We start from the raw sequence: 27355 nt of genomic DNA, 5'->3' as shown, positions 1-27355 counted from the left end.
AGATTTCCCCCGATGTACGGCGTCTGAAGCAACGCTGTGTCCAGACCAGGCGTGAGCTAGCCATGCGGTTAGGGGCTCGAGACGTCAGCCAACTCAAACAAAACTATGACATTAAGGTACATTTATACAGTGGTAAATGTCTGGTTATCACAGATTCTTGAGACATGGGACAAAATGACAACTTATGAATGACTGTGTTTAAATTTTCAGTAATATCTATGATGTGTCAACTCTGTAAAGAAATTGTTTGGGATTTTTATAGAATTTCCTTTTTTTATGTTTGTTCTGTTATTAGCTAGAAACATCAGACAAGCAAAATGGCTTTCGCATATAATACATGTGCAATATTCAAAATATATATTCTAATATTTTGTGAATCCGCTGTATTGTTTTTGCTTCTTCTGAATGTTTTTGATTTCTGATGAATCATGTGACACTATCTATCTATCTATCTATCTATCTATCTATCTATCTATCTATCTATCTATCTATCTATCTATCTATCTATCTATCTATCTATCTATCTGTCTGTCTGTCTGTCTGTCTGTCTGTCTGTCTGTCTGTCTGTCTGTCTGTCTGTCTGTCTGTCTGTCTGTCTGTCTGTCTGTCTGTCTGTCTGTCTGTCTGTCTGTCTGTCTGTCTGTCTGCCTGCCTGCCTGCCTGCCTGCCTGCCTGTCTGTCTGTCTGTCTGTCTGTCTGTCATTTATTTATATATATATATATATATATATATATATATATATATTGAACACGCAAGAAGCAGAAACAGCTGAAAATTTAAAAATAATTACTGCAGCACATTTTGTCCCAGTTTTTAAGGATCAGTTTTAAATTACACATTAGACTAAATCTAAATAATGTACTGCCTTTATGTAGACAGTATTGACACCAATTGACATACAGCTTGTAGGTATGTAATAGTCCATCATGCACATCATTGAACAGAAAAAAACACTGTCCATTGAACAATGAAAATGAAACTGTGTGAAATCCACTGAGTGTTGCAACTGAGTAAAGAGGGACCTTGAGGGTTTGTCCTGCTGCTAAAACACACTGATCCACAAACAGGAATTTATCTCTTCTCTTTTAGTTCTGCTGATTCATTTTGTTCCTCGCTGTCATCTTATGCAGTCAGCCTATCTCTCTCTTTCCTGCCATAGGTTCAACAGCTAATGAAAGCAGCTAGGAATGGCACGAAAGATGGACTGGAAAAGACCAAAATAGCCATGATGCGCAAAGTGTCTTTCCTGAGTAAAAAAGACTGCACAGGTTTGACTTTTTGACTCTCATTTCCTCTTGTTCATTTCTGGTGTTTTTTCTGACACCTGGTTTCAGTACAGAAACAATACTAGAAACTAGATGCCTCATGTTTGAATGTTTATTCTGAGATAGCAAGTGGCAAATATTATCATAGAGCTGCAGAATAGTGTTTAAATTTGAAGGAGGAGTGAGCCAATATGGCTGATATTGCAATAGTCTGTAATGCCAGTGTAAATGAGGAGTTTAACTGTGCTATCGACTGTCAATGTGCAGATGACACCGAGGATGATTCTGGATATTTGGATGTGACTGTATCTGAACTCAAACATCCACCACCTCAACTTTCTCCAATGCCAGAAGGACTCAGTAGCCAACAGGTGCGTGTTTGTGTATGTTTGTGTATGTGTGAATCTATCTGCATTCCTGTCAGTATCATACTGTAGGAATGAGCCCTGCTCATTTATCATATCGCCATGTTCACACAGCAAACAGAATATGGTTGACAGTCTTGTATGAGTCGTTTATACAGTTATACTCACACACAGTTGAGTTATTTACAGGACTCACAACCGCATTCTTGGAAAACCAAAGCTGTGTTAACAGAACTGTTATGTTTACACTGTTTGGGATTGACAACCAAATTTACTTTCAACGGGAGTTGACAGTGAGCAAAGTAATATAAAAAAGGCGACATCCATAAAACTGATACAGTTGAAGATTTGACGGATGAACACACGCTTGATTGGACTCTTGTCAATTCAAAAGTGAAAAGACTTTTCAGTTTTATGGATGTCGCCATCTTTATATTACTTTAGTCACTACAGTGTATGTACATTTTTTGTTTTTCAGCATTGATAATAATAATAATAATAAGAAATGTTTCTTGAGAAGCAAATCAGCATATTAGAAGGATTTCTGTAGTAATAATGCTGAAAATTCAGCTTTGCAATCACAGGAATAAATAACATTTTAAAATATATTCAAATAGAAAACAGTTATTTGTAAATTGTCATAATGTTTCACAATATTGCTGTTTTTACTGTATTTTTTATCAAATATATACTGCCTTGGTGAACACCAGATATGTTCAAAAAAAAATTATTTATCCCAAACTTTTGAATGATAGTGTATATTTACATATTTTATGTTAAACATTAAGCTGCTGGTTTGCTGTAAGTTAACCTAATTTAATTGAAATTTTGTATGTACAGATTGTCAGGCGTCATATTCTTGGCTCTATCATCCAGAGTGAAAGAAGCTACTTAGACTCACTCAAGAGGATCCTGCTGGTCAGTGACACAATCCTGACATCACATCTGAATATAATATGTCTTAATTTTCTTTATGAAGTGCAAAGGATGGCAAAAATAGGAATATAGCACAGAGGGGAAAATATACTGTGTTAAAAAAGCTTAAAACTGCCTAAGGTGGTTTGCTGGTCTTAGACAGTTTAAGCTGGTCAGCCAGCTCAGCTGGTCTCCCTCTAAAACCATCAAAACTGACCATCCTAACCTTCTTGAGCAGGGTGGTTTAAGCTTTTTTTTCAGCAGGTTGAACACAAAAACTAAATATATTCATGCACCACTCTTATTGTGCTGTTAAAGCTGGGAGAATATTAATTTATTCTGTTGTATTATTTTACGTTGACAAAAATAGATGTGAATGTTTTGACGAAATGAACCGATACACCACAATCTGAACGTAAAAGAGACTCATACCTACTACCTGAATTATTTTTTAGGAATATAAGAAGCCTTTGATGGAGGCGGAGCCCCGGATCCTGAGCTTGAGGAAGACCCATCCCATTTTTTATAGGCTGAAGGAGATCCTGCAGTGTCACTCCATGTTTCAGATTGCTCTGGCCTCCCGTGTAGCAGAATGGGATAACACTGAGAAAATTGGAGACCTCTTTGTTGCTTCAGTATGTCTCCTGTTGTTCTACTAAAACGTTCAATTTGTGGTGTTTTTCACAGCTTCTGATTCTTTGTTCATAGATTTTTTTTGCTCTGGTTACAAAAAGGCTAAAATTTCATTGCTTTCATTTCATACTTGTTTTTGATTTAATTGCATGGCATTGATCCAGCAGGTTTGTAAAGCCACAAATATGCCCTTTTGTATTCGACTTCACATGTTAAAATTTTTGCATGAATAAGCATTGTCATATCTGCTTATTAAAGGGATAGTTCACCCAAAAATGAAAATTCTGTCATCATTTACTCACCCTCAAGTTGTTCCAAACCTGTATGAATTTCTTTCTTCTGCTGAACACAAAGGAAGATATTTGGAAGAATGTTTGTAACCAAGCAGATCTCGGCAGCCTTTGACTACCATAGTATTTTTTTCCCCACTATGGTGGTCAACGACTACCGAGATCTGCTTGGTTACAAACGTTATCCCAAATATCTTCCTTTGTGTTCAGCAGAACAATGAAATGTATACAGGTTTGGAACAACTTGAGCATGACTAAATGATAACATAAATTTCATTTCTGGGTGAACTATGGGCTGTGTAATGGTCTGTATTTAGACCCTAACATGACTCGCTGTCTGTTGTTATCTGTAATGAGGGATCTTTGCAGATGGAAAAACAGAACATCCTATAGTCAGCAGTTCTATTTAAAGTGTGCTGATTTCCTCTGCATCACCCAGGCTCTGCCCTGCAGCTGAGCACATTATGTTTAAGACAGTTTAATCAGTCAAATTCAAACATTCATGCAAATAGTCCCTCCATAACCGTTGACAGTAGGAATGCAAGCTCAGAACAGACTGTATCATTAGTACATGGATATTATGCCTGAACTGGGGATTGTTATGTCTACCACGCTGTTTATCATTGTCTTCATCTCCTCCAGTTTTCCAAGTCAATGGTGCTAGATGTGTACAGTGACTATGTCAACAACTTCACCAATGCTATGGCTCTGATCAAGAAAGCTTGTATGTCCAAGCCAGCATTCCTGGAGTTCCTCAAGGTGCTCTTCAGTTCTTAATATGTGTTGCTTGCTAAGGCAGCTTTACTATTGTTCATATTTAGGGTTAGGCTTCAAGTGATTTTATACATTATAACATGTTTTTGTGTTGTTCTGGGTTGTAGAAGAAGCAAGCTGCCAGTACAGACAGAATCACTCTTTATGGTCTGATGGTCAAACCAATCCAACGCTTTCCTCAGTTCATACTCCTCCTGCAGGTTAGTGTTCTGAAATACCCCCCCCACACAAAAACATTTAATGACCCTAATAAGGTTAACAATTTAGGGAGTATTTTATAATGATGGAATTTCCTCAGACTGTACTGCATGGGGAAGTGAAAGACTGAGTACTGGTAAAGCTCATTAAATTTACACATTACATGTGCTTACTATCAAAACCATGATCTGATACTGCACAGCAAATGCTCAATTATGTAAACATAAATGCTGGTGAAATCTCTCTTGTATGCTGTTTACTTGTATAAGACTGTATTTTATCAAGTTCTGCCAGGATTTTTTTTGTCATTAGATCATTCTTATGTGCAATGACTTAATTTGCATGGAGCCCCTGGGGTGCTGAGGCTGTTACCGCAGGCTGTTTTTCAGGGACATTTGAATGCATATAGGGGGAGTTATAGGGTGTACAGTTGAAAATGAGCTGAAATAGCTTAAAGGTTCAGTGTGTAGTATTTATGAGCATCTATTGACAGAAATGCAATATAAAATACATAACTGTTTTCAGTGGTGTATAAAGACCTTACATAATGTACCGTTATGTTTTTATTACCTTAGAATGAGCCATTTCTATCTACATACACCGCGGGTCCCCTTACAGTGAAATTGTCATGTTTCTACAGTAGCCCTAAACCGACAAATTTCTCTACAGAACGCTAGTCACTCTCTGCTCTCTCCGAAGACTACATTTTTGTCCTGTGTCGGCCCCCGTAGCTTCTCTATGCGCTCCGAAAGGGAGGGGTGAGCGGTGGGTGATGCAATTCACAACCTCACCACTAGATGCCACTAAAATTCACACACTGCGCCTTTAACTGGAGCGATTACAGAAAGGTTATCATGAAATGGCATTAACAGCCCATTTTACGTCCATAATCTTACATATTTTAAGTGAGGGTGGGACTTGATTTTATAAAGTAAATAGGGTCAGTTTTCATTTCATGTTCATATTAATGTGCACTATTGCCCGTAAATGTTAACTGAGTAAAGTGAAATAAAAGTCTAGACTAGTAACTGAATTATTGTAGGTTTATATCCCACAATCCATTGATCTTAGTGCCCTTGAGAATTTCACTTAACATCTTTTGCTTGCAAGGGACTGAAGCATTGCATAAATTACAGATTAGGTAGTAATTACTGAATATATGCAGACATATCTGTGTGTGTGCTCCACAGGACATGCTGAAAAACACCCCTGTTGGGCATCAGGACAGGCTGCCGTTGCAGCTGGCCCTCACTGAGCTTGAGACGCTCGCCGAGAAGCTGAACGAGCAGAAACGGCTGGCCGAGCAGCTCGCTGAGATCCAACAGCTTGCTCGTAGCATCAGCGATCGTAACCTTAGTAAGGTCAGAGACCACCGCAGTACAAACACGCATGGGGCACTTCAAAGTATTACCAACCCAAAAACACAATGATTTGGTTTTACAAGATAATTTGGCAGGCAGTGTGGAAGGACATGAGCTGTCAGTGTGATTGGACTGCTATTTCCACATTTCCTCTTTCTAGAAATAGCTTTGACAAAGACGTTTCCTTGCCAGGATAGTGAGTTGTTAATAAATATCAAATGAGTTTTGTGGCTTTCAGTTCATATCTATTATCTTTGATGTCATCTATCTTGCATCCCCCTGGGGGTTCTCAAACATAAATTAAGTTAACTTTTAGCAGATGCACACACTTAAAATTAAACTGGGAGTATCATTATAGGTAAATTAACTCATTTTGTAATTTCAGAAGGTTCAAGATCTGTATGTTAGGGAAAAATACATGTGTATGCTTTTTTAGCATTTTAATTAAGCTAGACTGATTTAATACATTAATATTATTAATATTAATTAATTATATGTTTAAAATATTAATTTAGATCATTTTAAGTCATCCTCTGACCCCATTGGAAGTTTGCTCAGTCCCCCTAGTGAACCATGGGCTCCTGGTTGAGAACCACGGCACTAGAGTGTTCCTACTTCTGTCAGCAGCTGCATTACACAAATATATAGCAGATAGAAAGCAGTTCTATCCTCTGTATATTTGTTCAACTGTGCAAGTGTTACGTTCAAGGTTGTTAGAATGAGAATGATTGAAATGAAGATGATGAAGATCAGTCAAAAGACATTACTTCAAAGAGTCTAAACTGAAGAGCACAGACATACAGGTGATGCAAGTGTTCTGTCATGGTGCGGATGTATTCATTTACTTTTTAAAATGATTATTTTTTTAAACAGCAGCTGAACTCTGATCAGAAGCAGCTGATACTGTCTGAGACATTGATTGAGACTGTATATGGCGAGAAGGGTCAAGTCCTCAAGTCTAAGGAGCGGAAAGTCTTCCTCCTGAATGACATGCTCGTCTGTGCAAACATCAATGTAAAGTAAGCATTCCTCTTCACATGTCCACCAATGTAGACATCACAACACTGTCCTTTTTAATGAGAGAGATTTAAGCAAATTTAATTATATTGCATTATAATTAAAGAGATCGTTCACTCGGAAATGAAAATTCTGTCATCATTTACTCCTCTTGATGCAGTTCAAATCTTGATTTCTTCTGTGGAATAAAAAAATAAGTTTAGTAAAATGTTCATGCTTCATATAATCAAACTGCATGTGACCATTGGCCAAGTTAAAAAAATTATGGCAAAAAGCACCATAAAAGTAGTCCATAAGACTCATACCCTATATTCCAAGTTATCTGAAGCTATACGGTTGCATTGTGTTGAGGAAAAGACAAATTTAATTTGTTTTTTATTAATAATGTTCTCCTCCGACGCATCTTTCAAATCTCATTCATGTTCAAATCTGGCTTGTCGAAACATATCACATCAGGTTTGACGTCATTGATTCTCACGCGTTTCATAACCGATTGCAATGTGCCAGATTTAAATACGTACATAGGCACATATTTAAATTGCACATTTGAGAGCTTTGGTGGGGATGAGGGGGTGGGGGGTTTCTGTGAATGATAATCTTAAATTAAAAGCTTTTGTAGGGCTTCCGAAGATATGTAGTGCATGAGTCATAGGATCTACTTTTATGGTACTTTAATGTAATTTTTGGAGGTCACCAACGCACTTGGGAATGGAAAAGAGCAGCATGAACATCCTGCATAGCATATCATTTTGCTTTTGACAGAAGACATTTGGAATGACATGAGGGTCAGTGTATATATATGACAGATATTTCATTTCTGGGTTAATTAGAGATGCATTAATAAATAAATATAATTCAGTTATTTGATGTTAACTTATTTATTAAGGCCATCTTCTTTTTAACTCCCTCTTAACTGACACACAGATATATTGAAACAGGCATTGATAACATCTTTGAGGAGCCAAGGTAACGTTCTCACATCTGGCAGGTTTTTTCATTAATGACCACTGGGTCATGCTGTTTTCAAAGACTTCGGATCAGAATGATTTTACACTGGCTTCAAAGTTTACACTCTGCTTCCCTCAATCTCATCGAACTCTTCTCAATGCAGATCATGCGTAACAGAGGAATACATTAATAATAAATTCCTGAAATCACAGTAGGGGGTGTTAGGCTCTCTGGGAATTATTCTGATCACAAAGCTCTAATTGCCTGTCTGATTCCTGGATCTCCATCACCATTGTTCAGACCTCCTCTGATTGTGTATTATTTGTAATTGTGAGTTTTGCGATCTTAAAGCAATTATTTTGTGTTTATTCAGGGGCCCTCCAGATATCAGCAGCCTAGTCCCCATCGGTCCAAAATACGCAGTTAAGTGGAGTGCGCCTCTGCTGCAAGTGCAAGTGGTGGAGGTGGGCCAGGAGACCCCCCAGCGTAAAGACACCGTCTACCAGCAGAGTGGAAGCAAGCGCCTGAGCTCCACCAACTCTCAAGGTTGGTATTTTTAAGTGTATTTAAATGTGGTTAGAGGAGCATGGGGGGGTGACTTGGGTTTTTGATGTAGTCAGTAAAGTTTGTTCATAGCAGTATTTCTTATATTGTACAGACAATAATTAGTCTACTACATATTTATATGTGTGTGTGTGTATATATATATATATATATATATATATATATATATATATATATATATATATATATACACATATAGGCATTCATTTAAATAAATTAATACCTGTTTTCAAAGTAATATCTGTTTCAAATAAACTATGTTCTTTTGAACATTTTACTTAAAAAATGTATCACGATTCATAAGGATTCCTACTGTTTTCAACATTGATAATAATAAGAAATGTTTCTTATGCACCAAATCAGCATATTAGAATGATTTCTGAAAGATCGTGTGACACTGAAAACTGGAGTAATGAAAATTCAGCTTTGCCATCACAGGAATTTTCTGTTATTACTTTGTTAAATACATGTAACATATGTAACAATGACACTGTAAAATAAAGTGTTACCTAATGGTATTGTCTTTACCTACATGTTGTAATATAAAGAACCAGTCAGTATTGGCACTGTGGCTTCTTGGTTCAAGTTGAACAAGCCTGAAGGTGTTCGCTTACAGTTCAGTAAGTGAATCAGTGATTCAAACCAAAAGCTTTTTATGCATTTCATTAAAAGAACTGGTTCAATAATGTAATGTTTACATGAATTATAAAGGAATGGAAATGTGAATTAATTGGGTTACACTAGTTGCACTGTTTGAATTTGCGTTATTATAGTGGAGCACTGTTACATAGTAATAATATTCAACCTCCTTATAAATTATTGCATAGATCTGACACTGTTAAAATAAATTCAAATTTTCCCACGGTTATGCTAGTTTTATCTTTAACAAATCACTCTCCCAGAACTAATATCAGTGTGACGTCCTCCTGCTACAATCATCTTGTTCAGAAGACCTTAGGTTTCCTCAGAGCTCAATTTTAAACCCAGCTCATTCTCTCCAGCTGGGGAAATATACACTCACAGTCAGAGGACACAACAGAGGGTCTAATTCCCAGATAAGATGAACCAAAAGTCCTTGGGTGACTTTTTTTTTTTTCTTCCTTTTTTTTTTTGCATCAGAAACTTCAATCTTTCCTGCTGTGTTGGAGCTTTCAGCCCGATACAAATACTGCACAGAATTACAATGTTAGTTGAGCGCAGCCTTTCCATTGCAAGGATTAGCTGGAGGTGTATTATTTCAGACCCAAAAGCTTTAATGTGAATATAATTACTGATTATCATGGAAATGTTATTTGTTCAGGAAAGCTGTTTCTAGGACCACCACGGCTGTACCAGGAACTGCAGGAGTTACAGCATGATCTTTCTGTGGTAGAGGAAGTCACGTTGTTAGTGGGCACCCTGCAGGGATCGTACCAGGTAAAATCCTTTATCATCACAGTGTCGTACACCTGATCAATGGGATGTGCAAAACATATTTTCATAGTTATCTGAATGACTAGTCATTCTTGAAAGGCTAGTTTGTCCAATAAATTGAATTCTGTATTAATTTATTCACCTTATGCAGAATTTATTCTGTGGAACACAAAAGGGTTTTGTTTTGTCTCTATACTGAATTTTTGCTTGCGTGTTCCTCGAAATACTTTATTTTGTGTCCCGCAAAAGATCATGCAGATGTGGAACTATATGAGACCATTTGGATGATTTGGAAAAACAATTTTTTTGCTCAGTATATGAGTAATTTTTGGGTGAACTATCCCTTTAAGGAAGCCCTTAGGCTTCTTTTAAAGATGTCTCCACAAGACACAGATCAAATGTTGCTGAAGAGGTGTTCAAATAGAGGCATAGTTTAAAAAAAAGCAGCATGAGATCAGCCTCAAATATTGTTTTAATCATTACAGAGTGTATATTTCATAGTTACTCATTTAAAGTTACAGATTTGTATTATTATAATGTCATTCATTTAATGGTTCTACATTTAAAATGTCCTTTTTAAAACATTTGTTTTGTGACATTATTTCTGAAGATCTTTAATTTGACTATTTTAGCTTTGGTAGTATAGGATAGGCTCTTTCACAGCCTTGTTTTCATTAACGAAAATGTAGATATTTGAAAACAAAATAATTAAATATGCATGTACCCTGACCCTGAAGATCCAACGGTTACTAACAGCTGTTTGAAATATACACGCTAAAAATCTACAACATTTGATTGCACAAATCTAGTTCACACAAAAACGAATTACGTTCAATATACTCACAGAGCAATAGGTATTCATAATGTACGTTGTAATACATTCAATAATTTAATAAATAATATTAAAATGCATTATAATATTTGCACATTCCTTGTTACGTCTGAAATTGGTTTTGTCATGTATTATACTTGTAACAAGGTGTAACATTGTATTATAATATATTATACAGTAACTGTGGATACAATTATTCATGGGATCATACAATGCATTTGTCAGGGTTCTGTCACTGTGGTCTAGTTTATTCTTGGTTTTGTGACAGAGCCCTGACACTCCTGTTTTTGTCTTGTCTTTGTGTGAGCACATGGCTTGTCATGTGTTTCCTTGTGCCATGTGCGCTCCTGTCTATTGTCTAACCCCGCCCATATTGTTTCCATATTATTTGTTAATTTTCCCCACCTGTCTTCCCTCGTTACCCTCTTTTGTTTGCTTCCCTTTGTCTAAAGGTACCTTCATGTTTCCTAGTCTTGAAATGTATTGCTGCCTGTCTTGGTTTCCCCCACGGGGTAGTTTTTGTTCGTCTTGTTTTATTTTTATAACTAATAAATAACCCTAAACTTCTACATCTGAGTCCTAGCTCCTTTCATCACCCAAACCCTGACAGCATTATGAGGTGCATTATAAGGCATAGTTAATGCAAATAGTTAATGTAAATACTTTTATAATGCATTATTCATAAAAGCTTTAAGTACAGTGTTACCAAAACAGTAATTGAAACATCACGGTAGACCTCGCTATTTAAATAGTTGACTCATTCCTAGTCCCTATTGTGACGCTCTTTCGCTCTCTAACCTCTCTTTGTGCTAATTATGATGCTAATGTCAAAAAGCAGGGCGCTAAGTGTGGTAACCGGTGCTTAGTCAGTCTGACAGCTATCTCCTGTAAATGTGACTGTGTGCGTGTACAGAATCTCAACACTACGGTGGGGCAGGACTGGTGCATGGCTCTTCAGAGGCTCATCCGTATCAAAGAGGACGCGATCCAGTGTGCCAACAAGTGTCGTCTACGGTTGATGGTTCCTGGGAAGCCTGACAAGTGAGTGCCAACTACCCACTGATGCCAGTGGGCACAGGTTACACAAAATAGAGCTGTGCATTAGATTCCCTTCAAATGTGGGTGGATGTGACAGTTACACTGACTGAAACACATTCCATTTCATCACACTTGTACCAGAAGGATTTACATTTCTTGGATTTGTCTTTGACAGGCTCTTTGGAGTTACTCTAACACTCCACACAGCCAATAACCTTTGTTGATCAAATTTTTTAATCAACTTTTTTGTTTAATCACAGTTTAATCACAGGTTGAACTAAGAGCTTTTAAGACCGCTGGTCATGAATTCTAATGGACCATTAGGGTTTACGGCAGTGGTCTTCAACCTTTTCAGGCCAAGGACCCCCTTGATGGATAATGAGACAGAGCAGGGGCCCCATGTTACACACAGCCTTTAAATTCTTATTATTATAGTCCAACATTATATTTGTCGCTGTCAAATAAATGCTGTTCTTTTGAATATTCTATTCATAAAAAAAAAACGAATTTCTAAGCACAGATTCCATACAATATTTAACAGCACAACCGTTTTCAGCATTGATAATAATAAATGTTTTTTTTGTGGACTAAATCAGCATATTCAAATGATTTCTGAAGACTGGAGTAATGATGCTGAAAATTTGCCATCACAGGAATAAATTACATTTTAAAATACATCAAAAATGTGAACATTTATTTTAAATTGTAATAATATTTCACTATATTACTCTTTTCACTTTCTTTTATATTCAAGTAAATGCAGCATAATCATCACATTACTATTATACACTATAGCGTGGGAAGCACAATGGAAGCTTTGGGTGAAATTAACTCAGCATTGTTAAATGCATTATGCTTATTATATTGAGATCAAAAGTAATTGCCGGACCCCCTGCCGTACCGCTGTGGAGCCCCTGTTGAAGACCCTTGCTTTAAGCCGAATTGTGTCTTTTGTTGTTGCCTTACTTCTTTTCCCTTTTAGCAGGGACAAACTCTTTTGACTCTTTGCACAAATAAAGCTGTACAATTTTAGTCATGCATGGAACTGAAAGAGGCTTTGTTTCACTTGGATTTTGATTGTGTTAAATCCCTCTTGGATTTTCACAGTTTGTGCATGCGTGTGTGTGTGCATCTCTTGACAGGTCTGGCCGTCCAGTCAGTTTCACTGTGGTCTTCAGTACGCCCAGTCCAATTAGCAAAATCTCCTGGGTCAATCGCCTGCATCTGGCCAAAATCGCCCTGAGTAAGTGTGGCCTCTCAGACATGAGTAAAGGGTTGTTGACATGAATCTTTCACTTATTATTTTCATGGGTTCATTCTCATGTATAAATGTGCTAGTTTTAGTTTTCAGTTTCAGTGACTGTATTGTGCCTCTGGCTAAGCTTATTACTGTTTGTGTAGGAGAGGAGAACTTGCCTGGCTGGGTGTGTGTAGAGGATGATGAAAAGACAAAGCCTCCATTCTGGTGCCCGTTACTGGCCTGCCGGGTGCCTGTGTTTACCCCAAAAGTGCAAGATCTGAAGGTAAGTGAGAGATATCCATCCAACAATTCTCATTAGTGTATAAAGAACAAAGAGGTCAAACAAAATATCCAGCTACACACAGCCTTTATTAAGCCTAATATTTATTAATATTAAAATGTGTTGTGTATATATATTTAATTTAATATAATATAAAATATATTATGAATTAAATATATGTTGGTAACACTTTACAATAAGGTTTCATTAATTAACATAGTTAACGTATTAACTGACATGAACTAACCATAAGCAATACATATGTTACTGTATTTGTTCATCTTTGTTAACGTTAGTTAATAAAAATACAGCTGTTCATGTTTTGATCATGTTAGTTCACAGTGCATTAACTGATGTTAACAAGATTTTAATAATGTATTAGTAAATGTTGAAATTTACATTAACAAAGATAAAAAATGCTTTATAAGTGCAGTTCATTATTAGTTCATGTTAACTAATGTAGTTATTTAATGTTAACTAATGAACCCTATTGTAAAGTGTTACCAATATGTTTTTATAATATATTAACAATATATAACTTAATATATTTAACATAGTAAAAATTATAATAAAATATTTCCCTTTGGGTTTTTATACATCTGATATTACTGTAATAATAGATAGAAACATACACAGTCAACTTGATTAAAACGTAAATATTCCATATAATATTTTTTTAGCTTTGGCTTTTTTTAATTATTGGCTTTGGCTTTTAGTACAGACAGGATAACATCTAATTTATTTAAAAGCAAATGTCATCTCTAGCATAATATTAATATAATATTTAATAACTTCTCTCACAGAGAAAACATTTTCTTAGTTATGGGTAAAAATATATAACTTGTTTCTCTATTTTAAAAAAGGGGGTCCTCCTCAAGGAGGCTATATTTGGGGGTCTTTGACATCAAAAAGGTTTGAGAAGCTTGAAACCCCCTATCTTAGACCACAAGGATGTTACAAAATCTTCTCTGATTTTTCTGGAAAAGACATCAATAAGTAACAGTTGTTGACACCATTTTAGGAGTTAATGTTGAAATGACCCTTAACTGCAAACTCCTGAAAGAGCAATCATATGAGCAATGTTATTCCGGGATCTGCTGGGAAACATTTCCTTTTAGTCAGCGTTTAATCTAAGACAGAGCAGAGCGTACTCAGATTAACATTCAGACATTCATTGGTATGCATATGGTAGACTGTAATTGACTTCTTATTACTTGACCAACATCTTAAACTTTTATCTGTCATATCAGTACTGCACACCATGGTGAATTGGCAATCTTTCTAACATAGTATTTGCGATCAGACAGGGTATCTGAATCAAACACATGTTGCCTTACATTTACATAGCTTTGATCTTCTACTTTTTTTTTTACGGCATTGCTATTCTACACCTCCAGGTCTGTGTGCAACTTCACAACATCTGGTTGGTACTTTCAATCCACAGGACATTTTTAAACAAGCTAGATTTGATTATCTTTATATTAGTTCTGTTCTCCCATCAGCTTTTATTGCACTCTTATGTTTGTCATAGAACTACCATTGTGTTGAGGTTAGTATCTCAATATTCATTCTCAATGAGTGGCTTGTTGATTTCTGTAGTGCATTCAACATTGTTTTTGCAAGTTCTTCAGAATTGCCACTGAGATACTGTTATCTAGTTGTAACAGATGAGGATGACTTGTGATATTATTGAAAGCAGTAAGAATGTGTTGAAAGCTCCAAACCATCAGTAATGTTTTACACTGTGACTGGATGCCATAATTTTTCAGAAAAAAAAGTGTGTTTTGTTACGATCCCCCTTTCAAGTCTAGGGGCAGGAAAGGGTAACAAAAGTTGCTGGGAGAGATTGAGAGAACTGCTGTCTCCAGGTCTCAGGGTAGATACAAAACACTCAAAATAACAAGATTTATTACATAAACTGTGGGAATTAACAAAAGGGCTTCAGGAGGGGAGAACAAACAAAAGAACATTCTTACTAAGATTTTTAAGTGATAACTTACCTACCAAAAGAAAACAAAATAAAGCCAATTCTCTAAGTCCCTTTCTACTTAAACATAGGAGAAAATTGATTCTTAAAAAACATAACAAAGGCATCCACCTCCCTACCAAGAACAACAAAAAAGGAAAATATTATTCCACATAACAAATTTGGAATAGTGAGAATCAACAGAATAGAATATCTGATGTTCACAAATAAAACTTAAATTAACTGAAAAAAACTCTGCACTGCTGAGATTAACCCATAGATTACACACAGCTCAGGTACAACAAAGTTACCTGAAGCACACTTAACAGCTCAGATTGTTCTAGAGCATTAGATATACAGATATATCGCTAGCTGAGACACACACTTCACAGGTATTTACCTAAACACTACAGACAAGGCAATATACACAATATAGAAAAACAGCAGCGCTGGGACCAGAAAATTGTAGTCTCTCTCTCTCTCTCTGTACATTTTCTTTTTGTAAAGTAAAAAAGATAACCTGCAATGGCACAAATGTAATATAGCACAATATATTTTGCCAACACTCATCAGTATAGTTTATGGCCACGTCTTCTCGTTGTCCACAAAATATGGGTTTGGGTTTAAATGGTTCTGGTTCATTTGCTCTGTCTAGCTGACAGCTATGAAAAGATTTTTTGTGTGGCTCAAATGTCTTAATTCCTAATGTCCCATAGCAAATGTGTTCCATAGGATGCAAAATAACAAATGCTTCACAGCTCATTTGCTGCCTCTGAGTATGCTTTAATATACTATTCTCAAGAAGTGATGCAATCATTCTTTAATGATTGCTTTCCATGCCGCTATCAAGTCTGGATGTGTTGCTGATGCGTCTTCTGTCTGCTTTGGGTGTCGCTCTTACAGCTACAAATCTCACTTTCTCATCTGATCCTGCACCTGATGTTTTTGATGTCTCTTGACGGTGGATGTTCTTTTTGCCTCGCATGTGTACTACTTTGAAGTCATACGGTTGCAGCCTTAGGACCCATTGTTCACTGGCAGAGGCTTTAGATTAAGGACTAAATATAGTCCCTAGTATTTTGGTCTGTGATCAAATCAAACTTTCTCCCACAAAGCTAAGGCTTCACTTTTTGTATGATTACATTTGCATTCAGCATGCATTTCAGCTAGCGTGTATACATCTTCCCTCTTTGCTACTGAACAAACACTCGTTTTAACCTTCGGAACATGCATCTGCTTTCATCTGCATTCTGTCATCATCCTTTTTGAAGTACATTCCAGTGCATCCTTGCCCAAAATGAGTTTGAATATGTTGCTGTTCTGTAGCTCACAAGTTCCAAGAAGAAGTGTCTTCATAGCTCACATACTCTCTGCGGTTGATTTGATTCCTTCCTCTGCTTCCATGATGTTATATATACTCACTTATCTAAATATAATACTTGGATTTGAAGTGTAGTAATGAAATGAAATGAAATGAAATGAAATATTCCCATTAAAGTTGCAATAAAACTGAAGTAGCAACAGATCTATTCACTTGTTTTCCTACATACATCCAAGAGTTACAGGTTATTGGAAAACAAAATAATACAGGGCATGGACTTGATTCTATGCATCGGTTGTTGATTGGATGTTGAGATGTGATCCTGCATACATCACCAGAAAGAAATCTGTAATTTTCACTATCCAGTTCTCTATTAAACAGGTTAAAAAATTGCAGCGATTCATTGAACTCCGTTAGATCTATAACATGCATTTAAAAGTTTCATGCTGACTTACATTTCATTGGCATTGCTTGGCTGGTGCATGATGCTCTGTATCTTTACTCATGAGCAATTTAGCTGTGTGTGTGTGAGAGATAGAGTGAGTGTGTGAGTGAGTAAAGAACAATTTCTTATGTCAACGTGAATACTCACCAAGGTGGGCATTTTGACATATTTCTGTGTGAATTTGACCGTTTAGGCGTGCAACCGAAGACAAAGGCACACAAAGCACACACACATAAAGCATCCTGTCAGTACCGGATTCAGTTCTCTTTTATATTATATAAACGTTTCTTAAATATTTATTTTTAAGAAATATCAAGCATATCCTACTCTTTGCTTTCTCATACATCCATGTTCCTTTGTTATTAACTAACTGTGTGGATTATACAGACATAAATACGACACATTTATAGGACATAAAAAGGTCTCTGCAGCAAAAGTAGACGTTTTAATAAAATGTTTCAGTCCAGTAATGTATATATATTTACACTTTTCAATCTTCGCTGCTGTTCAAAAAATTCTTCTTTTTGCCATTACCACAAATAAGCTACGCACAGCTGTTTGAATCCGAGTGTAGGAGCTCTAGGTTACCATAGAAACACAACTAGTTTGCTGTTGATTGCTGTCGTGACACTCGTAAACTGCAATGAACACACACTTTGGCCGGTACAAATTAAAATATATTTTTAATTAACTTCGGTAGGCTGTACAGCAAAGGAATTGTAGTTGGCTGCTTTCTCACTTTTTCTGCAGAAAGCTGATTTCTAGTGATGTGTCTAAGGGTGAGAAACCTGGCGAGCCACTGGATTTTTGTCAAAGAACCAGGTTCCCGACCGCTACACCATCTACCATCAGTGGCTAACTGGACCATACTACTAATCCCTTGCTTGCACAGTTTTCTCCCAGTGCGTGACAAGAAAAGCTTTGAGCAAGCCGAATAAACAGTTTCCAAGAAAAGTCCGAAACGAAGTGAAAGTGAAATTTCTTGTCTTCATCACAAGAGAAGCCATATAATGAAAACATCTGTGTTTATATTTGTGGACACAAATTTATGTGACAGAATAGATCTGAAGAAGTTAAACTGAAATATTACTTCTATAACTTTTTGTTGTTGTTGGAAATTGTAACAAAATAATGGGGGAGGGGGGGGGGGTACCTTTGTTACTGCAGATTAAAGAAAGGCAGATCTGTGGCTGCTAGAGAAGGTGCAGGAATAGACAAGCGGATGCTTATGTGATGTGAAGTGTAGTCTGTGTTCAGGATGAACACCCATGAGACAAATGTGGCTGTCTTAACTCTGTCTTCTCATATAACCCCTATCCACCCCCATATTATCAGAACACAAAAAGTAACAATGAGCTCTGAGATAGAAAGCTGGAATGAGGACAATACAAATCTGTCATCAGGTCATTAGGAGTCTTCTGTTTTAAGAGATGTTTTTCTAAAATAATACAGTAAGATACAGCAGCACAACATTTTAGCACATACTGAAGGAAAATGACAAGCCTGACACAGAACCTTGTATAAATAATTCCGGTGGGCTAATTCATGTACATATTAAATATTCTGCCTGTTTTATTTCAATGGAGGGGAAAATGTGCAAAAAATCCTTGGCCCCAGTAGATTGCTTAAGATGAAAAGGGGCTCCCTTCCCACTGTGCATATCCAGGAAGATCAGGTTTGCAGCAAGTTTTGCACATCAGAGTGCTGAGCATCAGACTCACAGCAGGAGAGGGACAGCGACAGCCTGCGATTCCCACGCAAGATCCTCCTCAAAAACAATATGGACTGTTTCATCTAAACAGGTCATGGAAATGCTTTGCTATAGGCTAATGTGTCATAAAAATGTAACAGGTTCTCATCATATTACAAATAAAAGCTGCCCAGCCTCCAATTTCGATAAATGTTGTGTTGATTGCTGGTCCTTTAGTATTTCCATATTTATTTATTTATGAAAATATGTTAAAAAAAAATTTTATGACATATATTTTATCTAATAATATATAGATGCTAGCCTGACAAGCCAGACCCACATCAAGATGTTGGGTCTGGGAACTCACCATTGACAGGGCTCAATCTGAGGGGCGGGATAAACGGTTGTCTTTCAAATTCCCTCTGCACGCAATAGGATAGCGCTACAACTAACCAGAGCAACGAAGTAGGTGAAGCGGAGCTAATTGATAGATTAAATTTTCGCTGTATCCGGTCGGCAAACCTCCGAACACATCTTCCTTTCTTAAGAATGACTCCAGTGCCGTTCTTTGTTCTTTTCACAAAGAAAAGCTTAACAACAAGTCTTCCAGAGTTGTGGCCAAAGCCGATTCGAAAGACAGCTGTTTGCCATCTGCTTTGTTTACAAGTAGCACGCGGAACCACCACAACTCTGTTGTCATTATGTTAAGCCCGCCCACCGACTCTATACACGATGTGATTGGCGTGACCAGAGTTGAGTTTTTCCAGCTCACAAGCCAACGGAGAGTTGCTTGACCACCCTGCTTCTAGATTTCTAGGCTATATAGATGCATTATATTGCAAAAAGTTTTGGAACGTCTGCCCTTACATGCACTTGAACTTCAATGACATCCCATTCTTAATCCGTAGGGTTTAATATGGAGTTTGACCACCCTTTGCAGCTATAACAGCTTCAACTCTTCTGGGAAGGCTTTCCACAAGGTTTAGGAGTGTGTTTATGGGAATTTTTGACCATACATCTAGAAGCGCATTTGTGAGGTCAGGCACTGATGTTGGACGAGAAGGCCGGGCTCGCAGTCTCCACTCTAATTCATCCCAAAGGTGTTGTATCGGGTTGAGGCCAGTCAAGTTCCTCAACACCAAACTCGCTCATCCATGTCTTTATGGACCTTGCTTTGTGCACTGGTGCACAGTCATGTTGGAACAGGAAGGACCCATCCCTAAACTGTTCCCACTAAGTTGGGAGAATGAAATTGTCCAAAATATCTTGATATGCTGAAGCATTTAGAGTTCCTTTCACTGGAACTAAGGGTCCAAGCCCAACCCCTGAAAAACAACCCCACATCATAATCCCCCCTCCACCAAACATCACACTTGGCACAATACAGTCAGGCAAGTACCGTTCTCCTGGCAACCGCCAAACCCATGTCTCAATTAATTTGCCAATATATATATTTATCAATATATCCTATTGATTATATAAACAAATAATATTACAATAAATATTTTTTTGAATAATTCAATTTTTTTTCAACCCTACAAGTAATAAAAAGGAAAAAAGGACAACTTCTTAAAATTTCTGCAAATTTGTCTGAGTTAAAAGTGGAAAAATGACTGTTGTTTGTGGCTGTACTTTAATGCCATCACTGAAGATAAATACAATATAAACACAATAACAGGAAATGACTTGAGTGTGTGCAAAATTATTTAAAGCAAAATATTGTATTTATGGCCCAAGCTGCTAAAAAAGGAAAAATAAGTACAACAAAAAATAAAAGGAGCTTACAAACACCGTTGATTACCAGAGCTTCAAAAAGCATTGTGAATGTACCAGGCAAGTGGTACAAATGAGTCCAAGTCAAATAATTAAAAATTATTTATTTAATAGAAACCCAGAAACGAGTAAATGTTTTCTGTATTTTATGTCCTGTTACACTTAATTGGATACACTGGAAGGATTTTGACATGACATGGCATGACAATACATTTATTGTTACATACCATTATGAAACAAAACCCTTAAAACCTTTGTAGTATAATTGTCATGAGTTTTAATTACAAGGAGCTATTATAATCAAATAAGTTACTACAATACATGCTGATTGATGTGTTGTCTTGCTGTGGTGAACAGTGTACTCTTAATTAAGAATAGCACAGTGTTGGCAGGGCTGAGTTTGTCACTAGACATATGGGCCACCGATGATTAAACCTGGAATAATAGCTTGTCTGGCTTGTGCATAAATTATATGTGAATGCGAATGGCAATGGGTGTTTAATAACCTTATGTCTGTCTAATTTGAGCCAAAACACCCTGCAGTCAATTAACTTCTTTTCCTTCTCTTTCCAAGCCAAGTCCTGGCTGTGGTCACCAACACTTTTAGATATGCAGTAACTCAGCACACATCAGAGTCACCACAGCTGCCAAAATGTGGACAACAACGTGTGTAAAAAGCATAGGCTTTTCCTAACCCAAAATGAAATGAAATGAATTGTGAGAATCTGAAATCCCTTTCATATCACTTTCTGAAAACTGAGGGGAGAATCAAAAGATTCCTCATATTTATCATGACCATTTAAAGCCTTCAATCCAAAAAAAATAAAAAAATAAATAAAAGTATAATTCTGTCCTCTAGTTTTAGATAATCCTATGGCTCTGCGTTGGCTTTTTGAACATGCAAAAAACAGTCTTTCTTTGATCTCACTGTTGCAGTACTCTAATGATCATGTTTTTGAACAAAATGTGCATTCAGTTAAAAAGATATTAAAAAAGAATATTCCTTCAAGGCAAGGTTGATTCAGTTCACTTGGCGGCCATCTTGGTAACATCCCCAAGCAGTTATGTCAGTAATAGGCACGCAAGTACAGCTACTTGAATGACGGAAAAAACAAATTTTTCTGGGTTACTGACATCTGAGCACAAACTTAAGGTCTGTGAGTTACACAATGCCATTTTGATTAATATCAAATATTCCTGTTGCAAAAGCAGTCTACTCGTAATGCTTGCCTTCATGAAATCGAGCCTCAAGATGCTTATTTTTGGGTAAACAGAATAATATCCTGTTTTTTTTAATGACAGACACAACATTTTGCTGATCTTGTTAATATGAAGAATAAAAGTGCAGACACACCATAGATACCTCTGAGTCAAGTCCTTCAATTCATTGAAAATCTTTGGGATTGTCGATACAAGATCTTGGTCAAGATCTATATAGATATAGATATGTTTTTGTGTTTGTGTTATTTATTTCTATATAGAGAACAATCTTTTAGTATTGTAATTGAACTGTTTTTATGCTGATTTTCAAAAGTCAAAATCTCTTTATCTTGTTTTTTGCAGTTGCAGGCTGCCCTATATAACCCGGTCCACTGTGCCCTTCTCGGTTTTTCTGCCGCCAGTACATCCTTGCCTCAGGGCTACCTCTGGGTAGGTCAATTTTGTCACAATGAGAACATCTTTCTTCTTTATAAATCAATCTACCCACTGGTGCTGGAATATCATACTCTCTGTAAATCTTAGATGATGCACTTGGGGGTCCCTCACCTCTTATGCATCTGAGGGGAAACAAATCAATCACAAACATTTGAATAGTCTACCTCTGACCAGGGCTGTCATCAGGACATCTTAAGCTCCTTATTTAAACTTACTGAAAATATGCACATTTCGCAGACCTCCAGTTCCATCACACTTAACTAAAGTAGTCATTTAGCATATGTAGTTTTTATTCACTCAAAGGCACAATGGAAGTAGCACATGGATCATTCCTTGCAGAGTTTGAACCTTTAGCATTTTAAGTATTATGGCACATTAAGCATATTTTATAAATAGCACACAAGGAACAGTGCCTTTGTTCTGAATACTCATTACAAACACTGATATTACATGTAATTTGGTAGTAAAACGTAAAGTGTTGCAAATATTATTGGTACAGAGATGAGTATTTGTATTTTGTAAAACCTTTGAAACTGAACAGATATTTAGAAGTTTATTTTAAAGTGCAAATAACGTCTAAGTAAACAAACTTGCATTTTACATCACTATGTTCTATGCACAATTTTTGTCTTCTCGCCCACTTGAACACTTGGGCCAAATACAGGTAATATGTAAGTAGACATGTGTGGGTATTGGGACAGGTCCACAGTCACTTGTTTTGTTCCTGAATGAATTGGTGTGTTTGAACGAATCAGTTGAATTAATGATTCAATGACTCATTCATCATAACAATGTAACATACAGAAGGAGTCACTTAAAATAAGGACAAACAGCGAAAAGTACCTTATAATTTCCAGTATAAAGTTTCAAGGCCATGAACCAGTTCTCAAATCTGACTGAATCACAACTCTTACATGGAAATGTACTTTTTTGTGATATTTTTCAGAGCTGTAGTAAGTGATGGTTGCAGGAGCTCCTAAATTTTTTTTTTTTGAATAGTTTGATCGACATTCAAAAGAAAGAGGGAAGCAGGATTAAAAGTTTCTCGAAAGGCAACTCTAGAAACAAACATCAAGTATTCCACATCAAAAGACATTCTATAAATCATTTATCTCGTGGCTGTGCTTCCAATGTTTTTTTTTTCCATCTTTTTTGCCTGCAGCCTCTCAGAGGGCCATGTGAGTGAGTTCAGGCACTGGATGCCCTCCTTCTCATGTTTGTTTTCTTTTTGTTGTCTCTTCGACTGCACAGGTGGCTAGTGGGGATGACGACACCCATGGGCAGGTGGAGATTTTCTCCCTTAACCGACCCACTCCACGCTCCGTTAAAAGTTTCTCTCTAGGTTCCCCGGTGCTTTGTCTGGAGTATATCCCAGAGCCCAGCACTGATGAAGAACTGGAGACACAGACCACTGAAGTTCTTTCCAAGATCGGCAACACCATCTGTGTAGGATTATTGGATGGCAAGTGAGTCTTTTTGAATATGTACCTCTCTTGCATTACATTGCTAATTTTATGCAGAAAGTCAGAATTAATGTACTTTTTTTCCCTTGGGAAAAGCATGTAATATTGTGTTTGTGTGTGTGTGCGCGTGTTTCTCAAGCATCCTGGTTTATGGAAGTGTGGACACCGCTGCTCAGTGTCTGCTAACATTCTGTAACCCTGAGGGCTGCCCGGTTCTGTGCCTGAAACACTCTGCCAACTTTCTTTTCGCTGGACTAAGTAATGGAAAAGTTGCCGTTTACAATAGAAAGAGTGAAGGTAGAATAATTTCACAGTGTGATTTTCAGTGTAAATAAAAATGAAAGGGATTCAGTCTCATGTTGTTCCAAAACTGTATGACTTTCTTTTTCTGTTCTGAGCAACATAAAAGAAGATATGGAAGTGAATGTTCACCAAAACTGTTTGGTTACCAACATTCTTCAAAATATCTTCTTTTGTGTTCTGCAGAAGAAATAAAGTCAAACAGGATTGAAAAGACATGAGGGTGAGTAAATAATGACATAATTTATATATTCGGGTGAACTATCCCTTTAATTAATTGAAGAATTTCAATTCAATTCTTTTTTCATTTACTTTGGATTTACAGTTGCAAGAAACAATATGTGAACTCGTGGATTTGTGCATAAATTTGTCCTCAAATTCCATCCAATCTTCAAAAGAAGACAAACGCAATCTGCTTAAACAAATAACACGCAAGCAATGATGCATTTGCATGTTTTTATTGGGCCATGTAACCATTCACAGGGCAGGGTGGGGAAAAAGCGTTTCCTCTGTTCAAATCATTTCAGTTCAACAATATTTTTGGGATGTCTAGTGTGAATCACTCACTCGAGGTCATGCCAACGCATCTTTCAGGACAGGACAGAGCCACATTAGATGGTGTTGATTTAGTCCTGTGCTTGAAATGGTTGTCCTGTTGAATCTCTTGATTTCTGAGGGCCTTACATCCTCCTGCAAAATGACCTGATAAACCTGGGAAGTGATTTTTTCCTATCAGTGATAGTAAGCTGTGCAGATCCTGAGGCTGCAAAGTCCGATGATGTCCCTCCATCCCAGTTTTTCTAAAGAGCTGCTTACTACTTTCAAATACCTTAGGCTTCATCTGTCCACAGAATATTTTGCAAGTAGGGCTGGCAAAACATCCAGGTGCTCTTTTGATAACGTTTTTTTCATATATACACCTCCATGCCCAGGCTCTAAATGTTGCGATTTCAGATTAGCTAACACACTCTCATGGTAATTGGTAACTGTTTTATGTCTTGGCGAATTGGTGGCTAATCTCATTTGCACATTTCAGTCAGGTCCACTTAAGTCAAAAACACCATAGACAAACTTAAGCCCTATTTGCACGGGATTAGTATTATCTGGGGACCTCGTGTGATTTAGAAATTACCCCCCCAAATCTGAATTTCGTGTGGCGCATTCGCACGGGATAAGCAAAGCCTGTGATTTTACTCGTATTTACTGATTTATCTCCCGGATATGATGTCAAGACTTGTTAATGTTTTTTCGTTATAGCCTATAGCTGTATGATATATCATAAACAACAGTTCCTTACCGCGTGCTGCTATATGTTATCTAGGCTTGTTGCGATAGTCAGTGTTAAATCACTTTCCCACCGTCGTTTAGATTTTTTTTTATAGTAATACAAATAATTTAGTTCATTTAGAGAACAGACGTTACAATTAAAAACCGAACTGAGCACAGACCAGCAGCAGGAATCAGATTTAATTTATCACAAGAGTGAGGAGCTGACAATATGACGGCGGAAGATTTGGTTTCAAAGCTAAATGTTAAAGCGCCCATTTAAGCGAGCTTGTCATTATACTGTTCTGTTTTTGTGTTTTTCATTAAGAATAATATTGAACACACCTTTCAAGCAATTCGCTCCCAAATTGGCTCAAATTCTAAAGTGAAAGTATAATGTGCACAGCCGCACAGGCATTTATAACGTTGCGCTTTATGAATGCAGCCTCCATTCTTCGCGAAATATGGATAAAAATGCGCACAGGAAACAAAAACCTTGCAAAAATTATATACGACCTTCCAAATCCTGGCCAAATCACAGAGATGCCGATTCGCACGGGACTAATATTATCACAGGACCTCTGTGTTCGGCGAAATATGGTAGGTCATTTGCGGGGGAATTTTTACATTACAAATTTCAGACATGGCCGATTCGCAAGGGATTAAGATCACAGACAACCTCCGCAATTATTACAAATTACTAGAGGTCACCAGGTAATACTAATCCCGTGCGAATAGGGCTTTAGTCAACTTTTTTGTTGGCATATTTTACTAAATTTACATTTGGCGATATGGCTCTGTTCTAAATTCCCCATCCTTTTCATGAGCTCCATGAAAAGCCAACACAGGGAACAGCAGCAGTTTCTGGGGACAAGCTCCCTTTTTTTTAAACTGGGAGTGCAGTGTAAATCCCCCATTGAGAACAGAGCATGCATCAATGACAACAGAATGACATTAGGTTAAACACAGTTTAAGGAGGAGCTGGGGTGGAGGTGGCCTTGTAAAGCAGCATGCTGTGGAAGCAGCCAAGCAGGCAGAACTGAAGCTATAGTAAGGCGTCCTGTTTAAAAGAGTAGCCAATTGAGTGCATAGGAATCGGATCAGGGTTGGATTTTTTCCAGTCAGCTGATAGCGGAGCTTGACTACATGGCCTGCCTGATCTAGAATGCTGGATTTTTGTACCAACTACCAAGTACGCCCCATCGACGGGTGGATCTTCATGCATTGCAGTACAAATCACATCGTACAAATGTATACAAAATCTGCACCTTGTAAAATAGTTATTATGTAGGTAGGGTTGAGTTAGCTGACTTCAATGAACAAAGAATGTTAAAATGATAGTTCATTCAACAACTTAAATGTCGTAATTTACTCACCCTCATGTCATTCCAAACTTGTATGACTTTCTTTCTTCAGTGGAAAACAAAAGAAGAATTATTTTTGTCCATGTAATGAAAGCGAGTGTTTAGAACTCCAGGTGAAAGGTTCACATATTTTTTTCCTGCAACTGTAGTTAATATGCTTAATGTTTTAAACTCTCTTAATCTACTGCTGTATGGTCAAAGATGTGTAAACATTTGCAGTAGCAGCTCTGAATCCAGCATGCATTTTGTGGTTATAGAGGGGTTGTGGGATCCAGATTCCTGCAGACATGTGGTTATTGGATATGCGCCCATCCTCAAACTCCTCCGAATAGATGAGTATGTGTGGGCCAGCTGTGCCAACCAGGTCTCTGTGATTGAGGGCTCCCCTCTCAGGACTCAGGTAGGCACTCACATGTGATAAACACTAGATCCTTCTCCTCAGAGGAATGTGTTGGTGAAATTAAATGTGTTGAATGTGATTCCACCACCTTCACAACGAAGGTTCACAGTTGCAGTGCTTTTCATTATGAGATTATCAAAGCTTGAGAGCTGTTCTGCAACAAAGGTTGGTTTAGGAAAGCTTTCCTTGAAATTATTATTTTATTTCAAAGTTTTACATTTCATTTCCCTGTTAAGATGGCTTCCCGTGCTAGATGCATTATGAGAGAGAGCATCTTAAGCCACACATAAAAGGTATCCTCCCTGTAGAAGCCCAACAGCATGTTAGGGTGCTAGCCTTTGATCACTTCTGACAGCTGAGCCAACCTCTCTATTTTGCCACAAGGAGTGCACCCTCCCTCTGCCTTCCTGATGCTTAATATCAGGATTAAATTCAGTGTTGGAAGTTGGAAGTTCAGTTCAACCGGACGATAAGATGTGGATAAGCCTGTTTATATTTGCAAGTCAATAGTTGTTTGCACCTGTGGAGGAAGCATCTGTCAGAATTTATCTCTTGTAAAACAGAGGCAAGGTGCAGG

At 37.3% G+C, this 27355-nt stretch overlaps 1 protein-coding gene across 9 annotated transcripts in view; it reads left to right on the top strand.

Moving 5' to 3' along the window:
- arhgef10lb (Rho guanine nucleotide exchange factor (GEF) 10-like b) overlaps positions 1-27355 on the top strand; it is a 52004-nt gene that overhangs the window by 20998 nt on the left and 3651 nt on the right. For 5 of the 9 annotated variants that reach the window (XM_079802717.1, XM_079802719.1, XM_079802718.1 and 2 more), the window contains 18 exons: positions 3-116; positions 1161-1269; positions 1534-1637; positions 2472-2549; positions 3002-3181; positions 4112-4228; positions 4351-4443; positions 5632-5802; positions 6676-6821; positions 8141-8313; positions 9632-9747; positions 11490-11617; positions 12757-12857; positions 13016-13137; positions 21893-21979; positions 23237-23451; positions 23588-23745; positions 26636-26778. In XM_079802717.1, coding sequence (XP_079658843.1) covers positions 3-116; positions 1161-1269; positions 1534-1637; positions 2472-2549; positions 3002-3181; positions 4112-4228; positions 4351-4443; positions 5632-5802; positions 6676-6821; positions 8141-8313; positions 9632-9747; positions 11490-11617; positions 12757-12857; positions 13016-13137; positions 21893-21979; positions 23237-23451; positions 23588-23745; positions 26636-26778 — 2355 coding nt within the window. The remainder of the gene's footprint in view (positions 1-2; positions 117-1160; positions 1270-1533; positions 1638-2471; positions 2550-3001; positions 3182-4111; positions 4229-4350; positions 4444-5631; positions 5803-6675; positions 6822-8140; positions 8314-9631; positions 9748-11489; positions 11618-12756; positions 12858-13015; positions 13138-21892; positions 21980-23236; positions 23452-23587; positions 23746-26635; positions 26779-27355) is intronic. The other 4 variants (XM_079802725.1, XM_079802723.1, XM_079802724.1 and 1 more) reach the window with 2 other exon arrangements.

Source organism: Gobio gobio (genome assembly GCF_949357685.1).
Source record: "Gobio gobio genome assembly, chromosome: 21".
Classification (NCBI taxonomy): domain Eukaryota; kingdom Metazoa; phylum Chordata; class Actinopteri; order Cypriniformes; family Gobionidae; genus Gobio; species Gobio gobio.
The sequence above is the reverse complement of the archived record's forward strand: the minus strand, read 5'-3'. Positions and strand labels throughout refer to the sequence as shown.